The sequence below is a fragment of the Nylanderia fulva genome, unplaced genomic scaffold (assembly GCF_048542155.1).
Source record: "Nylanderia fulva isolate GAGA-0341 unplaced genomic scaffold, ASM4854215v1 Scaffold402, whole genome shotgun sequence".
In the NCBI taxonomy this organism is placed as follows: Eukaryota; Metazoa; Arthropoda; class Insecta; order Hymenoptera; family Formicidae; genus Nylanderia; species Nylanderia fulva.
Window position 1 is genome coordinate 14905 of NW_028190480.1, and position 20531 is coordinate 35435.

General features: G+C 34.2%; 2 protein-coding genes across 2 annotated transcripts; both read left to right on the forward strand.

The window, feature by feature from the left end:
- The first annotated feature begins 252 nt into the window (after positions 1-252).
- Positions 253-1355, forward strand: LOC146721854 (uncharacterized). The gene has a single exon (XM_085486193.1). It carries the CDS (start codon positions 412-414, stop codon positions 1336-1338), a length of 927 nt encoding a protein of 308 aa, XP_085342319.1. The 5' UTR covers positions 253-411; the 3' UTR covers positions 1339-1355.
- A 726-nt stretch (positions 1356-2081) lies between these two features.
- Positions 2082-3407, forward strand: LOC146721855 (uncharacterized protein F54H12.2-like). The gene has a single exon (XM_085486192.1). The coding sequence runs from the start codon at positions 2082-2084 to the stop codon at positions 3405-3407; it is 1326 nt and encodes a 441-aa protein (XP_085342318.1).
- The last annotated feature ends 17124 nt before the right edge of the window (positions 3408-20531 follow it).

Genomic DNA, 20531 nt, shown 5'->3' on the forward strand with positions numbered 1-20531 from the left:
TGAAACGACGATGGGATAACGATAAAGAAAAGAAAAAGAAGCGTGGGCGTAAACAAAAGGCTAAATACCGCGTGAACGATCTCGTACGCGTCAGTAGAGCAAAAGTAACTTTCGAGAAAGGATACGAGGCGAAGTGGAGCGAGGAGATATTTCGAATTCATCGAGTTCTCGAATGGAGAAAACCCCGCGTATATGAATTAAGTGATTTATCGGGTGAAATTATAGACGGAATTTTTTACGAACAAGAATTAGCACCGGTTATTAAAGACTTACGCGACGAGGAATTTATCGTCGATCGTGTGATAAAAAGCAGAGGACGCGGTAACAATAAACAATTATTAGTTAGCTGGCAAGGGTATCCTTCTAAATTTAACTCCTGGATACCCGCTTCGAATTTAACTATTCTTCGAAATGAGGGTGGATCAATTTCTTCTGGTTCTTCCAAGCAATAGCAGTATACGCTATTCCCCCGACAATAAAACCTCATCGTTCATTACGGAATTACCTCAATCGCTGCACTTACACGGTGACTGGGAAGTCGCGTTGAGCAAAATCCAATTCCCTAATACCTTTTTTCATGTAAGGCGCGGAGAAAATGTACTCAGTTTCGTCGATATTGACCCTCAAGTTAAAGAGAAAAATAAAGAAGATGAGGTGTTAACTTCGAAGGAAGCCGTAATTTCAAATGGCGTTTATAATAATATGGAAGAGCTCGTCTCCGCGATTAATTCGTCGTGCAAAGAAGCCGGTTCCCATATTCGTTTGGAGCAAGAAAAATTTACAGGCGGTAGTATTTTTTTCTTCCTCGCGTGTCCCGCTGGTTGCAATCTGATTCATTATATGCATTTTTCCGATAGACTTTTGCAAATGATCGGTTTAGCTGATTTTATTTATAACGCTCCTAAGGGGAGAAGTCACTATTGTTCTATGCTCACGACATCTAAGCTTAATTCCAAAGAAAAATCTACTTCAATTTTTCTTCAACTCGGTTCTCTTGACGAAAATGGAGTACGTCGCGAAGGATTCTATAGTTACGAAGCGTGTAGTTTGGCGCGGGGTATTCCCGATAAACTGTTCGTTTATTGCGATATTTGCGAACCTTACATAACAGGCGATGTGCAAACTCTTCTTCTCCGAATAGTGCCTGTCACAGGGGTGGGGCGCGATTACGAATATGGAACGAATCAAGTGAAATATTTCTCACCTCCGCATTATATCCCGGTGCGCCTAACAAATTTCCGACGGATTGAAATTGATATAAAAGACGATACTGGAAAAAATATACCATTTGAATCCGGCACGTTAACGGTGACTTTACATTTTAAACGTATCGATTAGATTTTTAAAAATACTCTGTAAAGATTTTTTGATAAGAAAGAAGGATTTTGTTCATTAATATGGATTATTATTCGGAGTATTATAACGGATTACAAAACGGTGGAACTCGCGGCGGTGGAATTCCACGAGTTTTTGTCGGTTCACCCTATCAACGAGGTCATGGAATAGGTAGTTTTCTCGGAGGAATGTTCAGACGTGTATTGCCTTATTTAATTAGAGGACTAAGGGCAGTGGGTAAAGAAGCTTTGCGCGCCGGGGTTAATATAATCGAGGATGTTGAAAATAAAATGCCGTTAAAGGTAGCTGTCAAGCATCGTTTTGAACAATCGCGTGACAATCTTAAGAGAAAAGCTACGGAAAAAATAAGTAGTCTAATGAAAGGTAGGGGATATAAATCGGATGAAAAAATTCATGTAGCGCAGTTTCCTTTCGGCAGGCTTAAGAGTCACGTCGCTAAATCCTCGGTAACCGCATCGCGTAAACGTCGTAAGACAAATAAGAAAAAAAGTTTATCGAAAATCAAGTCGCGTGGGAAAAAAAGAACAAATACAAAAAAAACTAAAAATAATATTGTACGAGGAAAAATCGCTCGACTGTAAAAAGACTCAAGTTGTCCGCGAAACGGCGTAAAGCTAATAGCGGTAAAAAGCGTACAGTATACGATATATTTTCATAATCGCCATTATTCTAAATACGTTTGTTCGTGACAATAACGTTGGTAGAGCAGGCGGTGAAAGAAAAAAATGTCATTTCTTCACACACACTCGAGCGAGTGTTTAAAGAGCGAGCTCGATTTCTTCTCTTTACCGCCCACGCAAACTAGCATCGAAAGTTCGCAATGGATTTATTACAAACCCGTGACCTCGCTTTCGGACGACTCCCCGCTAGAATTCGTCATCCCGGGTCACGGAGAAGAATATTTAGATCTCACACACACGTTACTAAGTCTTCGGGTACGTGTAGAAACCGAGCCGCTACCCGGTCTCGCCACCGGATCCGCCGTCAACGTGGGCCCCGTAAATCATTTTCTTCATTCCATCTTCAATCAAATCGACGTGTATTTCAATCAAAAGCTCGTGTCGCCTCCAAACAACGCTTATGCGTACCGCGCGTACATCGAAGCGTTGTTAAATTATTCATCACCCGCAAAAACTTCCCATCTAACCTCGTGCTTATGGGATGCGGATACACCCGGTCACATGGACGATACAGTAGGAGCGGAAGGCAATACCACTATAGCGAGACGAGCTCGTTACATACGCGGAGGGCGCGCGCTAGATCTTATAGGTCACCTCCATTGCGACGTTTTCAATCAGGACAAATTCTTAATTAATGGCGTCGAGGTGCGGTTGAGACTCGTGCGCTCGAAAGATACGTTTTGTTTCATAGAAACTAATTGCACGTCGAAAATTCGTATACTCGATGCAAGCCTAATGGTGAGAAGAGCGAAAATAAGTTCCGGAGTATTACTAGCGCATGCTAGAATGCTGAGCAAAGTTACCGCCAAGTATCCGCTTACGAGAGTTGAAATTAAAACATTCACGATTCACAGTGGGGTTGTGGGTGAATCGTTAGATAATGTAATACTGGGACAATTACCGAAACGAATAATAGTAGGTTTCGTCGATAATAAAGCGTTTAACGGTGGCAGAAAATTGAATCCGTTTAATTTCCAAAATTACGGAATAAATTTCTTCTCGCTATACGTCGACGGTACACAAATACCCAGTAGACCGTTACAACCGGTTTTCTCGTCTCGCGAACCACTTTACATCAAAGCTTATCATACGTTCTTCTCAGGGACGGGTATCCATTTTTTGAACGAGGGAAATTCTATAAGTAGAGATGATTATTCTCAGGGATATACGTTATTCGCTTTTGATCTTACACCCGATCTATCCGCTAATTGCGCCGGTCATTGGAATCTCGTGAGACACGGAAGTCTTCGGTTAGAAGTGAGATTCGAGAAGGCACTCACCGAAACAATTAATTGTATCGTCTACGCCGAATTCGATAATGTCGTAGAAATCGACGCATCGCGTCAAGTTATCGTCGATTTTTCCGGTTAGCTTTTAACGCTCGTTCACCAACATGTATTCATACACCGTAATGTAATACGCGATTAAAAAATTTTCCCCCTCCTCTTCCTTTGGAAATTTCGATGACGCTATTCACGAAGTGGAAACTATGTAACGCGCTAGAATGAATTCAGTTTTGTACGAGACACGAACAAACGCGCACGTTTCGCTAAGAGCTTGTACCTCACCAACGAAAATCTCACAATATGGACATAGTCATCGACATACAAGGTTTCCGCGATGAAGCCAATAAATTTATCGCGAAGGAAGTCGCCGTTGTCGCAATCGATGCTCCGACTGTCGAGCATTGGATTATGATGCCACCATACGCGTTTGGAAAATTACCCGCAAAAGCAAGGCGAGAAAACAATTGACTCTCACGAAATTATCACGGTATCGAGTAGTTCGACGGCTCAGTTAATCCTAAATATTTTACCTCGCATCTCCGCGAAATCGCAAGACACGCGCGCTGCGTTTACGTCACAGGTAACGAAAAAGCAAACTACTTGAGGAATTTACTTTCCAGAGATATAAATAATTTGGAGGGTACCTCACCAGCATTTAAAAATTTACCGGATGAGGAGAATATCGTACAATATTGCGGTCATCACGGGATTCGAAAATTTGGAACCTTTCATTGCGCGTTATACAATGCTTATAAATTAAAACGCTGGCTAAGTGCGCAAAATAATTGCGAGAACGTTTCAACCTCTACCGAAGCTACTTGTAGTTCTGACGAAAGTTGGGAAATTACCTTCGACGATAGCGACGATAAATACGACGCCGCCGTTTCTCGCGATGTAAATGAGAATATAACTAAAATACAAATAGAGGAGAAAAATTAGCAAAACAACGAACAGCAGATTGAAAAAGAAGAAGAGAGATTTGTGATTTCTGAACCGTCATCGACGTTGACGGATAGAAACAAGAACGAAACAATTTCCATCTCGACGCAAACTGACATTGAAAATCTCTCAAAACAACTCAAGATAGAAAAAGACGCATTGTCGAAAGAGGTAAAAACTGGTATTGTTCAAATAATACCGTACACTCGTTCGTATTCGGGACAAAAAAATGAACTCTCGCGAAATTCTACAAGCATTGCGTCATCTAGATGCCAGACATGTTGGAGTCTATGCAGCCGACAGAGTTCCGAGGGTGTGGACGAGGTCGACGGCTATCGTCGCTAACACCGACAATCACGATCGACCTGGAGACCATTGGATCGCCTTCTACCTCGATGAACACGGCACAGCCACTTACTTCGACAGCTACGGATTACCCCCCTTGTATCCAGGATTTCTCATCCGACTTCGACGAAACTCCATCATCCATCGTTGGAATATTCAACAATTACAAGGAATTTTTTCTAAGACTTGCGGACAATACTGCTGTGTATTTTTATATTATATGTGTAGCGGCTATAATCTTAATCAATTTCTCGCTCTTTTTTCCGAAGATTGTGAATATAACGATCGTTTAATCATACACTTATTTCGTAAAATTTTTACTCACAAAAAACAAGCGAATCATAACAATATATAATATGAATTTTAGTATTAATAAATAAATTTTGTTCTGTAAAAATATTTTAAATATAAATCATATTTGTACTTTTAAAACCATTGTTCAATTTTCTTTCACTTCCTCTTTCCAGAAATTGTTATTTTAAAATAAAATTTTATCCGACATCTTTTCAACAATAAGCATTCTTTCTAATCTACGATGATGCATTATTTTTTTATCGTGACACGAGTCGGAATGCTCGCCAGTACAAATATTTGCGTGTTCTTTTTTTATTACCCTACGGCATTGTCAGTTACTACCTGCCACCGATCCCCGGTCGACCGCATGACGCTTTTCTTGGTCAAAATGTTTTTACCCCACCCCGTCTAATATCGACCATTTGATTCGACGAGCTATCCTTGTCATACGTATACCCTAACTGTTTTTACCCCACCCCGTCCAATATCGACCATTTGATTCGACGAGCTATCCTTGCCATACGTATACCCGTACCCCCCATACCGTACCCTACGCAACTTTAGCTTAAATACCTCATCTAATCCTTAGACTAGTAAGATCTCGTTTAGCTCAACATACTAGGACCCAGCTCGGAAACACGAAGGCCCCAGGTTCAAATCCAGAGGATATCAGAAAAAATAAAAAAAAATAAAAAAATTCTCATCCCCACCTTTCGGGGTCAGTCGCCATTTTTTTTTCTTCAACACCCTCTCCCCCTACACCCACACTCGGAAAAACCAGACGCCGGTGGTGGGGGAAAGATAAGATAAGACACGGCGCCAGACGGGTCGGTGGTGGGGGTTTGTTTTGACGGGCCATAGTGCCCACTATACTACTTATAGCCTATTTATTTCTTAGTGCAATTTTTAAGTTCTTTATTTTTCACAAAGTTCACCTTTTTACGTTATCAAATATTTTTGGTACATGTTTTCAAGAATTTTATATTTTTACTTACCGTAGTTTCTTATCCAAATGTAAAATCTTTTATCGCAGTCTATAAAAAATTGAAACAATTTACAATTTTATGATATAATATTGTTATTATTACAATTTCTATATATATGCACATCTATCAAATATCGTGATTTATTTTACATTATTATTATCTATTTTAATAAAAAAAAACACTTGCAACAATCAAAAATAAACCGCCTGCCGCGTACGGAAAATGCCAAGAAAGCACACAATTTCTGCGAATCTCGTAATTTTTTTGAAAAATCAACAATTTCAACGAAATTGTAAATTCTTCAAATCACTGCACAAGTATAATTCACAATAATAAGTTTTAGTAACTACAATAAAAAATCGTATACTGAAAACCGTAAACAAAAGTGCAATGGAAGTAAGAATAAAATCTGTTATAAAATTAATTGGCAATAGAAAATTAATAATTTTCAAATAGAAAAATTTTGAAATTACCGAGGATTTACAAATAATAAAGTAAAAATATTAAATTATCCATCTTTTCGAATTTTACTCGCGGAGAGGATCTTTAAAACAAGATTTTTAAAAGAGAGAACCTTTAAAATATAAAGAGGCGAAAACGTTGGAAAAATTAAAGCGCGCGTTTAAACAGATAAACGCAATGAAATAGATACGCAATTGTTTTTACTCATCGCTGTAAGCTCACAAGCTTCTGACGTTCTTGAGTGACCACGTCGCAAAGATGCATGTTTGATCAGTGCTACTAGCACAGCGTGATAGCACAAAAATAATAATTCAGAGATCCCCTAGATTCAAAATTTGAGCTGTTATAATTATTTTTATTTTTTAAGTTAAAAAAATTTTTATTATTTTGTATATCATGTTATATGCATTATTTGTTACGTAGAAATAAATATTCAACATATATTTATTGTTAAATATATACGCATAATCTCCTCATATATATAAAATACATATCGTAACATAAATAAAATATTTTTAGAAATAAATTTTTTGTTTTCATTATTTGTATCAATCGGTGCAATGTAATTAAAAAATAAACAAAAACATTTTTATGTGTGTGTGTGTCTTACTTCTTTATTTATTTTATTTTTTAATTATTTATTATATCTTTAAAAAGTAAGAATATTTTTCAAAATATTTCTCTGCAAAAATATTATCTTTATATTACGATTATTTTATGTATTTTAAATATATGAGGAAATATATGCATACTCAACAATAAATAGATGCCGAATATTTATTTCTACTTAACAAATAATACATATTATACACAAATAACATATAAAATAATTAAATTTTTTTTAATTAAAAAAAATCATAACAGCTCAGTCTTGAACCTAGGATCCCTACATTACTATTCTTGTGCTCTGCCGCTGCGCTAACGGCATTGATTGAACATGTGTCCTTCTTTAGGTCTTATAACAAACATGAAATTTTTTTTAATATCAAGTATAAAAAGATATTACTTACAAGCGTATTGGATGAAAAGCTCGATCACGAATCAATTCATCGAACAAATTTATTTACGCATTATGTAAACTGTAGAATTATTTACACAAGTAATGAAAAGTTACATAAGTGGTCCCCGGCATCAATACAAAAGACGGGATTATGTGCAGCCCACTTTAATAAAGAAGATTTTATAAGCAAAACGAAATTACATATTAAAAAAAAACCCCTTACCATGGGCTTCAAAGGATATTGAGATTCCAGAGCTTGTCGAAGATAAAACTGAAAAGATTACAGAAGAAAGCAGAACAAATGAAAGTATACTAGAAAATGTTAATTCAGAAAATGAAGACTGCATTCTAATGGAAGTCGAAACGCATACCGATTTTGAAGTAAACGTAGAAGAAGCAGAACATTATACAAATCAAGTGGCCACAATAAAAATGGCCCCTAAGAGATGTTATCCTTCCGGAAAAGAACTTTTCTGCAATTTCGGAAATGACTTCGCAGACAATGAGTGGTTTAATAATGAAAATTTTCCACTATTTTTGGATAATTATTCGCAAAAAGAAGTAAAAGCGAATACGATAAAAAAGCGAATAAAAAAACCGCAAAAAAATCTGCTCCTAAAAAAATATATAATGAAGATGAATTGTCCAAAATTGAAAAATTAAAAAAAGAAAATTTGAGATTAAAAAAACTTCTTATGCAGAAAAAGACAAAACAAAAAAATATAACTGCTATGTGTTGCAAAAACGTAATATTGCAATTCGGAAAAACAAGAACGTTTGCAAACACAGTGTTGATGAATTTTTAGATGGAAAAAAATGTCAAAAACCAGTTGCGAGAACTATGATAAAACTTCAACTACATAAGGGTCGAAAAGAATACACAAAAGAAGAAAAAGATTTAGCAAAAACAATGTTTTATTATTCAGCAAGTGGATATTCACGGATGAGAAAAGCTGGACTAAATCTTCCATCGGAATCTTCTGTTAGAAATTGGATATCTGAAACAGAAATTCGACCAGGATTTTGCGAAGAAATATTTAATAAAATTCAAGAAAATTTGTCCAAACTACCACCTTCTCAAAGAGTTGGCTGTTTAAAATTCGATGAGATGTCAATAAAAAAATTTGAAGAATACAGCCGAAAATATGATATCATTGAGGGATTAATAGATCTCGGATCCCTAGGACGACACAATAAACCAGCAGGACATATTCTACTATTTGCCTTAATAGTATTAATGCGGAAAATCCTTGGCGGCAAATAGTAGCATACTTTTTGACTGGAAAAAGTTCAACACATAAAGAGATTATTAAACTCACTGAGATATGTTTAATAAAATTGAAAGATGTAGGAGCAAATGTACAGATAATTACATGTGACCAAGGTGAAGCAAATAGAAAAGCTTTTAATATTTGGCAAATTTCTCCACATAAACCGTCTTTTTTATTAAACAATGAAACTTATTTTGGTTCTTTTAATTGGCCTCATCTTATCAAGCGATTGATTAGCCAGTATAAATCTCATAAGTATATTTATGTGAATGGCGAAATTATTATGTCTTTTCATGACTTATTTGGCATAACATGGCAAATTGACAGAAAATTAAATACTTCAAATTTATTGAATCACATTACCTACGCACACTTTTACCCAAACAATTTTGAAGTCATGAATGTGAAAAGAGCATTTCAAATGTTAAGTGCAAGATTTGCTGCAGCAATATCAACAACAGGCCAAAGCAATATGTTAAAAAGTTCTTCATGGAAAGCATCTGCAGAATTTGTTTACAAAATGAATAAAGTAATAGATGCTATGAATGTATATCATTTGAATAATTGGATAGGAGTAAAGGATCAGTTATCAGATAATAATTCAATGGTTAAAGAATTATTAACGTCTTTTATTGAATGGTGTTCGAAGTGAAGTACTTCCCCCAACAAGATATCGAGACCTCCGTGCTTTGATGGAATGATTACGACTGTTAAAGCAATTTTATCAATGTATCATTCCATCAAACAACACTATCCGGATTTCAAGTTTGCCACTGCACTATGCAACCAAGATTCTGTAGAACATACATTTGGAAAAATTAGAGGACGCGGAGGATTCAACCGTAATCCAACTGCCAGAATGGTACGGTTAACGTTGCGGCACATTTTATCTAGTGGATATATTTATGGAAGCGACAGAGGAAATGTAACTTGTCAAAAAACGTTTTCATTAACGAATGGTACATCGAAAATTCGTGATGAAATGGAAAATAACAGTATTCCATTACAAGAAAAATTTACTTATTTAACTGAAATGGATGACGACGCTGATAATCTCATTGCGACAGCCTTTGAAGAAATTACAAAATATTCAAAACAAAATTATTCTGACAATTTAGAAATAATAAAGACCAACAAGGAAGATGTAAATTTAGAAACAGAGGCATATGAAGTAAATGCAATTTTATATTTTGCAATTTTATATTGCTCGCTACGATTACAAGAATACAAAGTGCGACAGCTGCCGTGACAAAAATTTGAAAACACCGATGGAAAAATCAAACAATAATGAAATTTATATTCAGCTACGCGAATATGAACATCAAGATAAAGATGATCCTGAAGTACAATGGCTATCAAGGCCAACGGATTTATTTTTGAATATTATTACTCTACAATTTGAAGCAATAAATTTATATTACAAGACGTATTGGCACTTAAAAGATGTGAAGAAAAAGTTCCTTGAGATTTGTGTAAAATACGTCCAACATGCTAATAAAGATTGGTTTAACGAGAACAACGAGTGTTATCTACATAGAATTAAAATGTTAGACTTTATGTTAAAAGTCAAGATATATGTAATTACAAAAAAAATAACAATGGAGGAAGAGAAGAAATAAATATAGCAACTAAAAGATCAAAAGAAATAAAGACAAAATGTCAAAAACTAAAGAACATAAAATATATGTAAAATTGCCATATTACATGTATAAAACGATCACGGCTCTTTGAGCGGTACGATCTGACTTATTTACATTTACTCGCGGCATTTAATGCGGAACGAGTAAAACGATCGCGGCTCTTCGAGCGGTACGATCTCACTTCTCTTACATTTACTCGCGGCATTTAATGCGGAACGAGTAAAAACGATCGCGGCTCTTCGAGCGGTACGATCTCACTTCTTTACATTTACTCGCGGCATTTAATGCGGAACGAGTAGAAACGATCGCGGCTCTTCGAGCGGTACGATCTCACTTCTTTACATTTACTTCGCGGCATTTAATGCGGAACGAGTAAAAAATATGTAAAAATTCGCGGCCTTATGGCGGATCGAATAAGGGAGACAGTTTGGAATTTTTTAAATTTAAACATAATTTTTTACTATTTTTATATAATTTTATATATTAGCAAATATTATGTTTATATTTTAAAAAATTCCGAATTGTGTCAATTGCCTCCACGTGGCGTCTCCTGAAAATGCTGTATAAGTAGCTAAACGAATTGACACATCACGCACACACACCCAGATAGCCCAAGTAATTATTATGATGACATTATTTTGATGTCAAAATGCATCATTTGCCAACAAAATAATGGCCATTTTGGGGGGGGGGGGGATGTCATAATAATGACTGTGGTCTATCTGGGCACATTATTATGGTTTTAGTTATGTTTTCTTTTTATTTTACTTGGGCACTGAGTATTATTATATTTTGGATATGTTAATGTGAAAATGTAATTTTTATAAATAATATAAACATGTAGTTTTAGAAAAATAAGCGATTTGTTTTATGTATTTATAACAGCAATTGTTTAATTTACAAAATCACATTTTTATATAATTGTAAAACTAACATTTTACAATACCTAGTAAAAATAAAATAATAAGTACAATAAAATAATAAATAATGACTAAAATAATCAGTTTTTTTAATTTACAATATTATGATATAAAAAAAAATTAAACTTTATTTATATATATTATTATATATTATTTATTTATATTATTATTTATAAAAATTATTATTTATAAAAAAAAATTAAAAATTGTAATTAAAAACAATTGTTCGGCTTCCTCTTCTTCCTCGTCTCATTCCTCTTCCTCCTTTTCTCATTCCTCTTCCTCCTCTGCTTTCCATATTTCTTCTTTTCTCCATCTCCTTCGCTTCTTCATCTCTATATTCCTTCCTACGTCGCAGACCATTTATATCTATAAGCATAGAGAGATTTTATTTATTTACATTTTTTTATAAATATAATAACTGTTTATTTCATTTATTTATTAATATTTAGGAGAGATAATATTATACTGCAGGTATGCGTAAATGCTGTATTATATTCTAGCTTGAAAAAATATATACAGAGTGTCCGGTAACTAAACGGAACCAATGATTAAGGGCGGATTCTCTGGCCAATTTGGAGACGATTTTTCCTTAGCAAACTGTTGAGAAGTCAATAATTTTTGAGTTATAAGCGATTGAAAAAAATGGGTTTTTTAAAACTAAACGTTTTGGAGTTAAGTCTAACATAATTACATTCTTCAGTTAATTTCAGGTAGAGTTTACTATAATAAAATTTTAATTTGAGGCTTAATTATAAAGATACATAATGACAAATATTGGAAAGTTGTAAAAATTAAATGACCTTTTTCGACATTTTCGCTGAGGAAAAATCGTTCCCAAATTGACCAAAGAATGCATTTGTGATCGTTGGTCCGTTAGTTACCGGACACCCTGTATGTATATATATATATATATATATATATATCAGAGATGCTGATTAAATAATTACTTTTAAATTATTATGACATTTAATTACAACAGATGTAATCAAATGTAATTAAAATATTTTGAATTGACGATTAATTTTAGAAAAATTAATTAGAGATCGTTACAATGACGATTGATATAAGCTAGATTAATCAAAGATCGCTTAATTAACGATTAATATGAATCGAAGTCAATTGAAGGTTATTTATTGACAATTGATATAAACGAAATTAATCGGAGAGCGATCGATTAACGATTAATACAAGCTAATTTATTGAAAGTTTTTCGATTAAACGATTAATATGAGTTAATTTTAATTAAAAGTACTTTAATAGACGATTGAAAAAAACAGATTCAATCGAAGACAATTTAATTGACAATTGATTTGAGCAGAAAACAATTAAAAAGTATATAATTGACAATTAAATATAGCAAATTTGATGCGAATCTCTTTCATTAATGATTGACTTAAGAAAATCGATATAATATCTCTATTTCCATTATTAACTATGTGTAACAATTAATAAAATTTAAATAAATTTAATCGAAGATGTTTGATTGATGAGAGATATTATAACATGACTGAATTTAAATATTATTTTAAATAATATTTAAATTCAGTCACATGTTATAATATCTCATCAATATTATTTTAAATAATATTAAATTGAGTCATGTTATAATATCATCAATCAAACATCTTCGATTAAATTTATTTAAATTTTATGAATCGTTACACATAGTTAACTAATGGAAATAGAGATATTATATCGATTTTCTTAAGTCAATCATTAATGAAAGAGATTCGCATTAAATTTGCTATATTTCCAGAGGTCCAATAACTTGGCCATTGCAAATGCCTACCCATACATACAAACTCCAACGATGTTGATTAAGCACCTCACGATATCAATGTGGATTTTCTGGTGACCAATAGTGGCAATTATGCCTATTGAGACTACCATTGCTGATGAATGTTGCTTCATCACTGAAACAATATTACTAAAAAAATCTGGATTCTGATCTAACATCTCAAGAGCCCATCTACAAAATTGTACTCTGAGTACGTAGTCGGCCTCACTTAATTCCTGTACCAGAGTAATATGATACGGATGGTAATTGACTGATCGTAACAATCTATGTGCCGTAGTTTGAGGGATTCCCAGTTCTCGTTCTATTTGACGGGTACTAATATGGGGATTTGATGAACCATAGCCAAAACTGCGAGCAATCTAGGGTCATTATTATTATGAAGTCTATTCCTTCGCCTTTCGCGATGAAGTGGATTATTACGAGATCTTCTTTCAATGTTTATAATTTGTTGATCAGTAGGATGGCGGCGATTTGGGAATCGCTCCGCATAAGTACGGGCAGTAAGTCTGTAATTTCTACCACATTCACCAAAGGTTATAAGAATATCGACTACTTCTGTAGGAGTATAATTTGCCATTTTACCAGAATTTTATCAGAGTACAATGTTAAAAAAATACATAAACACTTGTGACTTTGGCACTAAATGGAGTGCGCACTAAGTGTGCACTCGCCGCAGGTAATTGGGCGTTTCTTGTGCGGTACTTTGGACCATTCAAGTTGCCTAAAGGGCAAGTTACGCTAAAGCAATTTCTTGAGAAGTAATTAATGAGTAATATAAAATAATGAGAAGTTTGTTTTAAGACTAATTTCGAGTATTAACAATGAAAACGTGGTATTTTTATTGTTAATGTATTGCAGAATTGTAAGCATGGGTTCTCAGTAAGAGAAATCGAAGAAATTGAATTTTGTCGATTACAGCGCCATCTATCATGAATCGAGAAAAATGTTTCAGACAAATTGTATGTGTTTTTAGCCAAAGATTCCGAATATGCAATAAAAAATAGGGGTTCCCGTTTAAGATTTCAAAACTTGCCCACCCCCACAGCCCAGGGGGAGAGGTGAGGGGGCTGATGTTAACGTCATTGTACGTCCCTCTCAAAATGACGAAATTTTGATTGTAAACATTTTTTTGTAGTGTGCTTATTTTTCGAGTTATTTGGCTGCCTAAGTTAAAATGGGTCACCCTGTATATATATATATATATATATGCGTGCGTGCGTGCGTGTTTGCGCGCATGTACGTGTAATTATATACAAATATAATATTTTAATATTGTATATTTAAACATATGTATAGAACAATATATATATACCTTTCTTCATCTGCTTCATCATCTGCTGCCTCATCAGTATCTTTTAAAATATTCTCCAACTCTTGCTTCCATTTTTTAATTTTGTTTTCTTTCTCTATCAATTCCTCCAACTTTCTTTTTGCTTCTTTCTTATCCATTCTGTAATAAAAAAAACATTATTACGTTTGTGCAAATATTTTATGTTTCATATATATATATATATTGTGACGTGACATTTTGTACTGTCCGTCACAAGGGCCGACGGCCCGGCCGGGAAGGCGGGAAATTCGGGAACCTTTGCTCTCTCGCCAATCTTTGAGAGAGAGAGAGCACCCGAACAATCATTTTGCGTTTTCTACCGCGTCGGAGGATGCGCTTCGCGCATCCGTTTCGCGAATCACTTTTTGTATGATTTTTGTTTGAGCGATTTTTGGCGTTTTCGGCGAGCAATTTTGCATAGGGTACGTGTCTCAACCGAGGAAACCAATAGAGAGAAAGAGTGAGAGGACGGAGAGGACGAAGAGGACGATTGAGGACCGAGCAGGAGCCACCAAGTCCGGATCACGCCCGGTAAATATTATTTTCACATCAAATTTCTGGCTTGCTCCTCCCGTTAAGAACCTGGGTACCGCCGTAAAATATTCCTTCTTCCGCAGAGATTCCGGCCAGAGACGGGGATGGCCACTCTCTCGCGAGAGGCGAGAGAGCCCCGAAAACGAAAGGCGCGGGAGATACCCTACCCTCGAGCCCCGCAGATCCGGATACACCGAAATCCCGTCATCGATCAAACAATCGATCTGGCGGATTTTTGGGAGGAATCGCAAAGAGGTGCACTCGTAGGAGTCTTCCCGACGGCCCATAAAGAGGAATACCGGAACCCGAAGCGGAAACACAGAGGAACGGCGAGGGAAAATTTACATCAAGAAAATTCGCAGGGCCCCGCGGGGTACCCGGCGGCCCTGCCAGGATAAGAAGCGCCACGGGTGGAAAATGCCAAATTTAGTATCGGCGTGATCCCGGCAGGCCTCTTGCTCGTCACTGTTCGGCGAGACGTCCGAGAGAGTAGAGGTTCCTGCGCGGATGCCGAAGCACACAAGGACCCGGCGATACCGGTGAGACGAACGGCCCTATCTAATATTGTAAAGCCGCTAACTTCTTTTGTGAGTACCGTATTCGGGAGAGAAGCGTGTCACGGCCGCGGCCGGTTATTAGATTCACCGGTAATTTCGTGGTTTTGAGAGTTTGATTTAGAGTTTCGTTCCGCGTAGAATTTATCCCGGCGCCCGGCCGACCGCGTGCTCTCTCCCGCGCGTATATTAAGAGAGGCTCTCTCTCTCGCGGATACGCCGACAGTCGCCGCGATTTTTGTCACGTTAATGTAAAAATTAAGATATCGTCTTGTGATTACTGTACCGTTCTCGTCTGTTAGAGTTTCTAGATCGGAGAATAGAAGATTATTTAGAGTCACGCATCCGAAATAGCGTATTCTCTCTCGCGCATATCCTTATCCGTGCCGTCTTCGGATCCTTTGTGAAATATTGCGAGGAACGACCGGCGTGAGCGATCTCAAAGGAAGTCGCGCGGGACCGACTCGAGTTTGCGGAAATTTTGTATTGCCTAAAACCATCGGAATTAATTACGCCGCACGGACCTTATTAAGTCTCGTGCGTTAATAATTATTCGACACGTAGGCGTGCGAATTTACTTCCGGGTCCCGCGTGTCGTCCGATATCCTCGCGTCGGGTCGTCTCAAAGGCGTGGAATAATAACAACGCGCCGCGTCTCGGCCGTACATACGCCGTATTGTATCTTTCGAATCACATTTCGGTCTCGTTTATCTGTATTTCGGCGTTACTAAAGCGGAGATCTCTCCGTAATATATCGAACGAATCTTAATTTTCTTTCTGAACCTAACATTGTACTCAAGTTTTCTACAATTATTTTTCTGTCTATCTTGTTCATCATTGTCTAAATATATTTAATGTTTGTTATATTTGAGCGATTTCAAATAGCCTCTCTCGAATTCCGTCCTCTCTCCCGTCCGAACTCCCCCCTCTACCCCCTGACGATCTGAGCGAGTCGATTATCGCCGTCGCGGAAATTTTCGGGATACTTTACTGATTATAAAGGTCATTTGTCGAGTTGTAAAATTTCAGAGTGGCGCGGATCTCGCGCCTGGCGCCCAAACAAACATATTTTTGTGTTTACGCGAATTTCCCGCTTTCCGTGCCGAAGGTGTGCCGTCGGCCACTTACATCGGCCCTATTTCCTGGATCCTTTTCGATCCGACGGACCATATATAAAATCAACGGTTACAATATATATATATATGAAACATAAAATATTTGCACAAACGTAATAATGTTTTATATATATATATATATATATATATATATATATGTATGTATATCCCAGCAAACACAAAATAAAAGTAATATATATATATATATATATATATATATATATATATATGCTGGGACATATGGGATTTGTAATCTGGCTACATTTATATATATATATATATATATATATATATATATAAATGTTGTAGCCAGATTACAAAATTCGTCGTTTTATAAAACGTTTAGCCATTTTATTAAGTGCAGCCACATACATTCTTAAATTATGATTAAAAATGAAATATTTTATAATCTGGCTAAGAATTTTAGTTTTTATATATGAAAAGAAACTTATCGCCACATTGTCAAATTCAATGATTTGTACGTCATTTTAAATTCTGGCTGGTTCACTTCAGTCATTTAATATGAACGACGCGTTTTATCCCTATTAATGTTCTATAAACAAAAGACTCATGTTACTTATCATAAAATCTCAATTGTAATAAATGTGTTAATAAAACTATAATTTATAAAATTTATAAAAATACTAAAATTTTTATAAAAATACTAAAAATAACATCAGTTATGCCGTTCATTAAATGACTAAAGTGAATTAGCCATCAGAATCTAAAATAAATGTACAAACAATCGTTGCGTTTGACAATGCAGCGAGTCCTTTTTATAAAAAGACTAAAATTCTTAGCCAGATTAAAAAACATTTCATTTTCAATATATCATAATTTGAGAATGTGGCCGCATTTAATAAAATATCTAGACATTTTATAAAATGACGAATTTTGTAATCTGGTTACGATATATATAAATATATATATTCTTCACCCACACGCACGCACGCACGCACGCACGCACGCGCGTAAATACGAATATGTATATAATATTAATGAATTACTACTTACTCAACTTTTAATCTGCTACTTCTGCTAGCCTCGATCTTACCTGTTTCACAGCCTCGGATAAACTGCCAAGCGGAGTGCTATACACTTTTATATAATATATATATTGGACACGAGTTTCGTTTGTTTCAGATTCTCGAGAGTTCAAGTAGGAACATACGAGTATCATATATCGTTTGTGACTTGCCGAATAAAAGCAAGACATAGAGCAAACGAGATGATGAGCTTAATAGCTCATAATGTTATAAATAAATAAATAAAAAATTATAACCTGACCTACTATAGTTATTGAAACTTTTTTTAATAAAATGTTTCATTATTATTATCATCTAAGTCTAAGTCGTTTAATTACTTTTTAGTTTTTTAATAATTAATTTAATTTATTCTAGTCATTTTAATATGAGAAAAATAATATCACGTATACGTTTTATAATGAATTAATATATTTCGAGAGCCGAATTATATATTCTTAATAATATAAGTGTTCAAAAATTATATTTGCCTTTTAATTTCAATTATTTTAGCAAAGAGTTCCGAAATTTCTTACACACATAATAGGGATTTTGTTCATCCATATAATTCGCAATTAAGTATATATGTTAATTATTAATTTTAATAAAATTAAAATTAAAATTAAAGGTCAAATATAATTTTTGAACATAAATATATTAATTCATTATAAAACGTATACCCGTGATAGTATTTTTAAATTAAATTAATTAAATAATTTATATTTTATATGATAATAATAAAACATTTTATAAAAAAACAGATTCAATAAATATAAGTACATGTTATATATATATACTTATATTATTAAAAATATATAATTCGACTCCCCCGAAATATATTAATTTATTATAAAACGTATACGTAATAGTATTTTTCTCATATTAAAATGATTAGAATAAATTAAATTAATTACTAAAAAACTAAAAATTAATTAAACAACTTAGACTTAGATGATAATAATAATGAAACATTTATTAAAAAAAGATTCAATAACTATAATAGGTCAGATTAATTTTTTATTTATTTATTTATTTATAACATCATAAAATTCTGTCCTTTCCGAAATACGCGAACGCTACGAAAAGATAAAATCTCGTACATGCCGTCGGACGAGTTCATGAGCATAAGACGCTCTTATCTTGGGAACGTATTAATAGTTCCTGCATTAACCACTACTACGATATGGCGCTGAAATCAGTGAGAAATGCTGGTCTCTCCTTCATCCAGACCTTTGGCGATCTGTCAATTAATCTGTGTCTTGGTAGACGACAAAACTTTTCATAGATATATTTTCGGAACATCTTCATCATTTTTGATATTGATTTTATATCATGATCCTTTAATTTTAACCGATTATTTCCCTTTTTTCCAATCCAAAACAATATAAGTGTTTTCATTATACCAAGGCAGACTAAGTGCATGTAATCAAGCGGCACATTACTAACTAAATCGATTCCTATTTTTTCTAAAGGAGTGGAATCTTTATGATGTTCTTCTTGTAAATGTAACGCGAAACTTTCATCAGTTCTTAATAAAACATCAAGTTCTGGAAAAGTCATTCTGCCTCTAACAAATTTACCTTTTTGCGTGCATTTATTGCAACCAAAATAGCCTGTATGAGATTTCATTGATAGAACAAATGCTAAAGCAGGTGCATCACAAATAATTTTTGTTAATATTGGTCTAACAATCTTATTATTTATATTAATACCATTTTTTCTTAAAAACAAATATTCTTCCACAAATGCTTCTAAAAAATTCATTACTGTCTCTGGTTTTTTAAATCCATGATAAATGCCAACAATAAAAGGTTCTGAAATTTCTAATAAATCAATTGACATTAAAATAGGCCAAAATTGACTCTTTGATGATTTGCTCAACGGTAAGCCATCAATATTAATTGTTAATGGTAGAATTTCTAAATTGTCTGTTAAAATATTCTTGATCTTTTCAATTATGCCTTTTTCAATACCTAAATGTATATATGCACCAGGTGGCATATTTATAATATTACATAATGAAGGAGTTTTTAGCAATGTTCTACAATCTTTTGGAACAGGCAAGTTTTCTGATTTCATTATTGATAATAACTCATTTGCAGAATTATGCGAGATATTATTTGTAATAATCCAATGAGCAATCTTATCTGCTAAATTAATGTTACTCTGCGATTTAAATATATCTTTATCAACATTAAAATGTATTTATTTATTTTCAGAAGAGTTGCAAACTAAATTAATAGTTTTATATTCATCATTGGTACTACTATTGTTGCAAACTAAATTATCTTCATATCAATCAGTACTACTATTATCTGTGTTTAAAATATTTTCATTATATTCTAATTTATTAAATTTTTCACTATTAAAAAAGTGCTGTATTTTATTAACATGCAATAGTAATTCATCTCTGTTACTCTTAGAATATTCATTATTAATGATTCTACGAAAATGTCTATTTGTAACCTTCGATATATCTTTTTTCTTCCTCTGAGATATCTAGAATAAAAACAGAATATAAATAAATATTGCACGATAAAAATGATCTATTTTTATATGATGTATATTTTCTAACACATTGTAAACAGATAATATAATAAATTGAAGTGTAATCGATTTTTAGGGTTAAGATGACTCATACAATTTTTGTAACTTTTCTTATAACTTTATGACGTGTTAAAATATATACGTAAGAAATTCATTACAAAACATACTCTTCCATAATCATTTCTATATAATGTACACATATAAATACATACCGAACTTGATGATGTTGATGGTTGGCTCGAATGCTCACGTGTATTATTTTTGCACGTCGTATTATTAGAACTCATTTTGCACTGACACAAATGTTTATAGATACAAGAAAAAGAAAATGTCAAAGTAAATATAGTTTAACAGTACGTAAAAACGCAATGAAAATGCAACGACACACAGCACTGCGAACAACGACACGCTTTGTATAGTTAATCCTCAACGCTCTGCGAATTGTATGT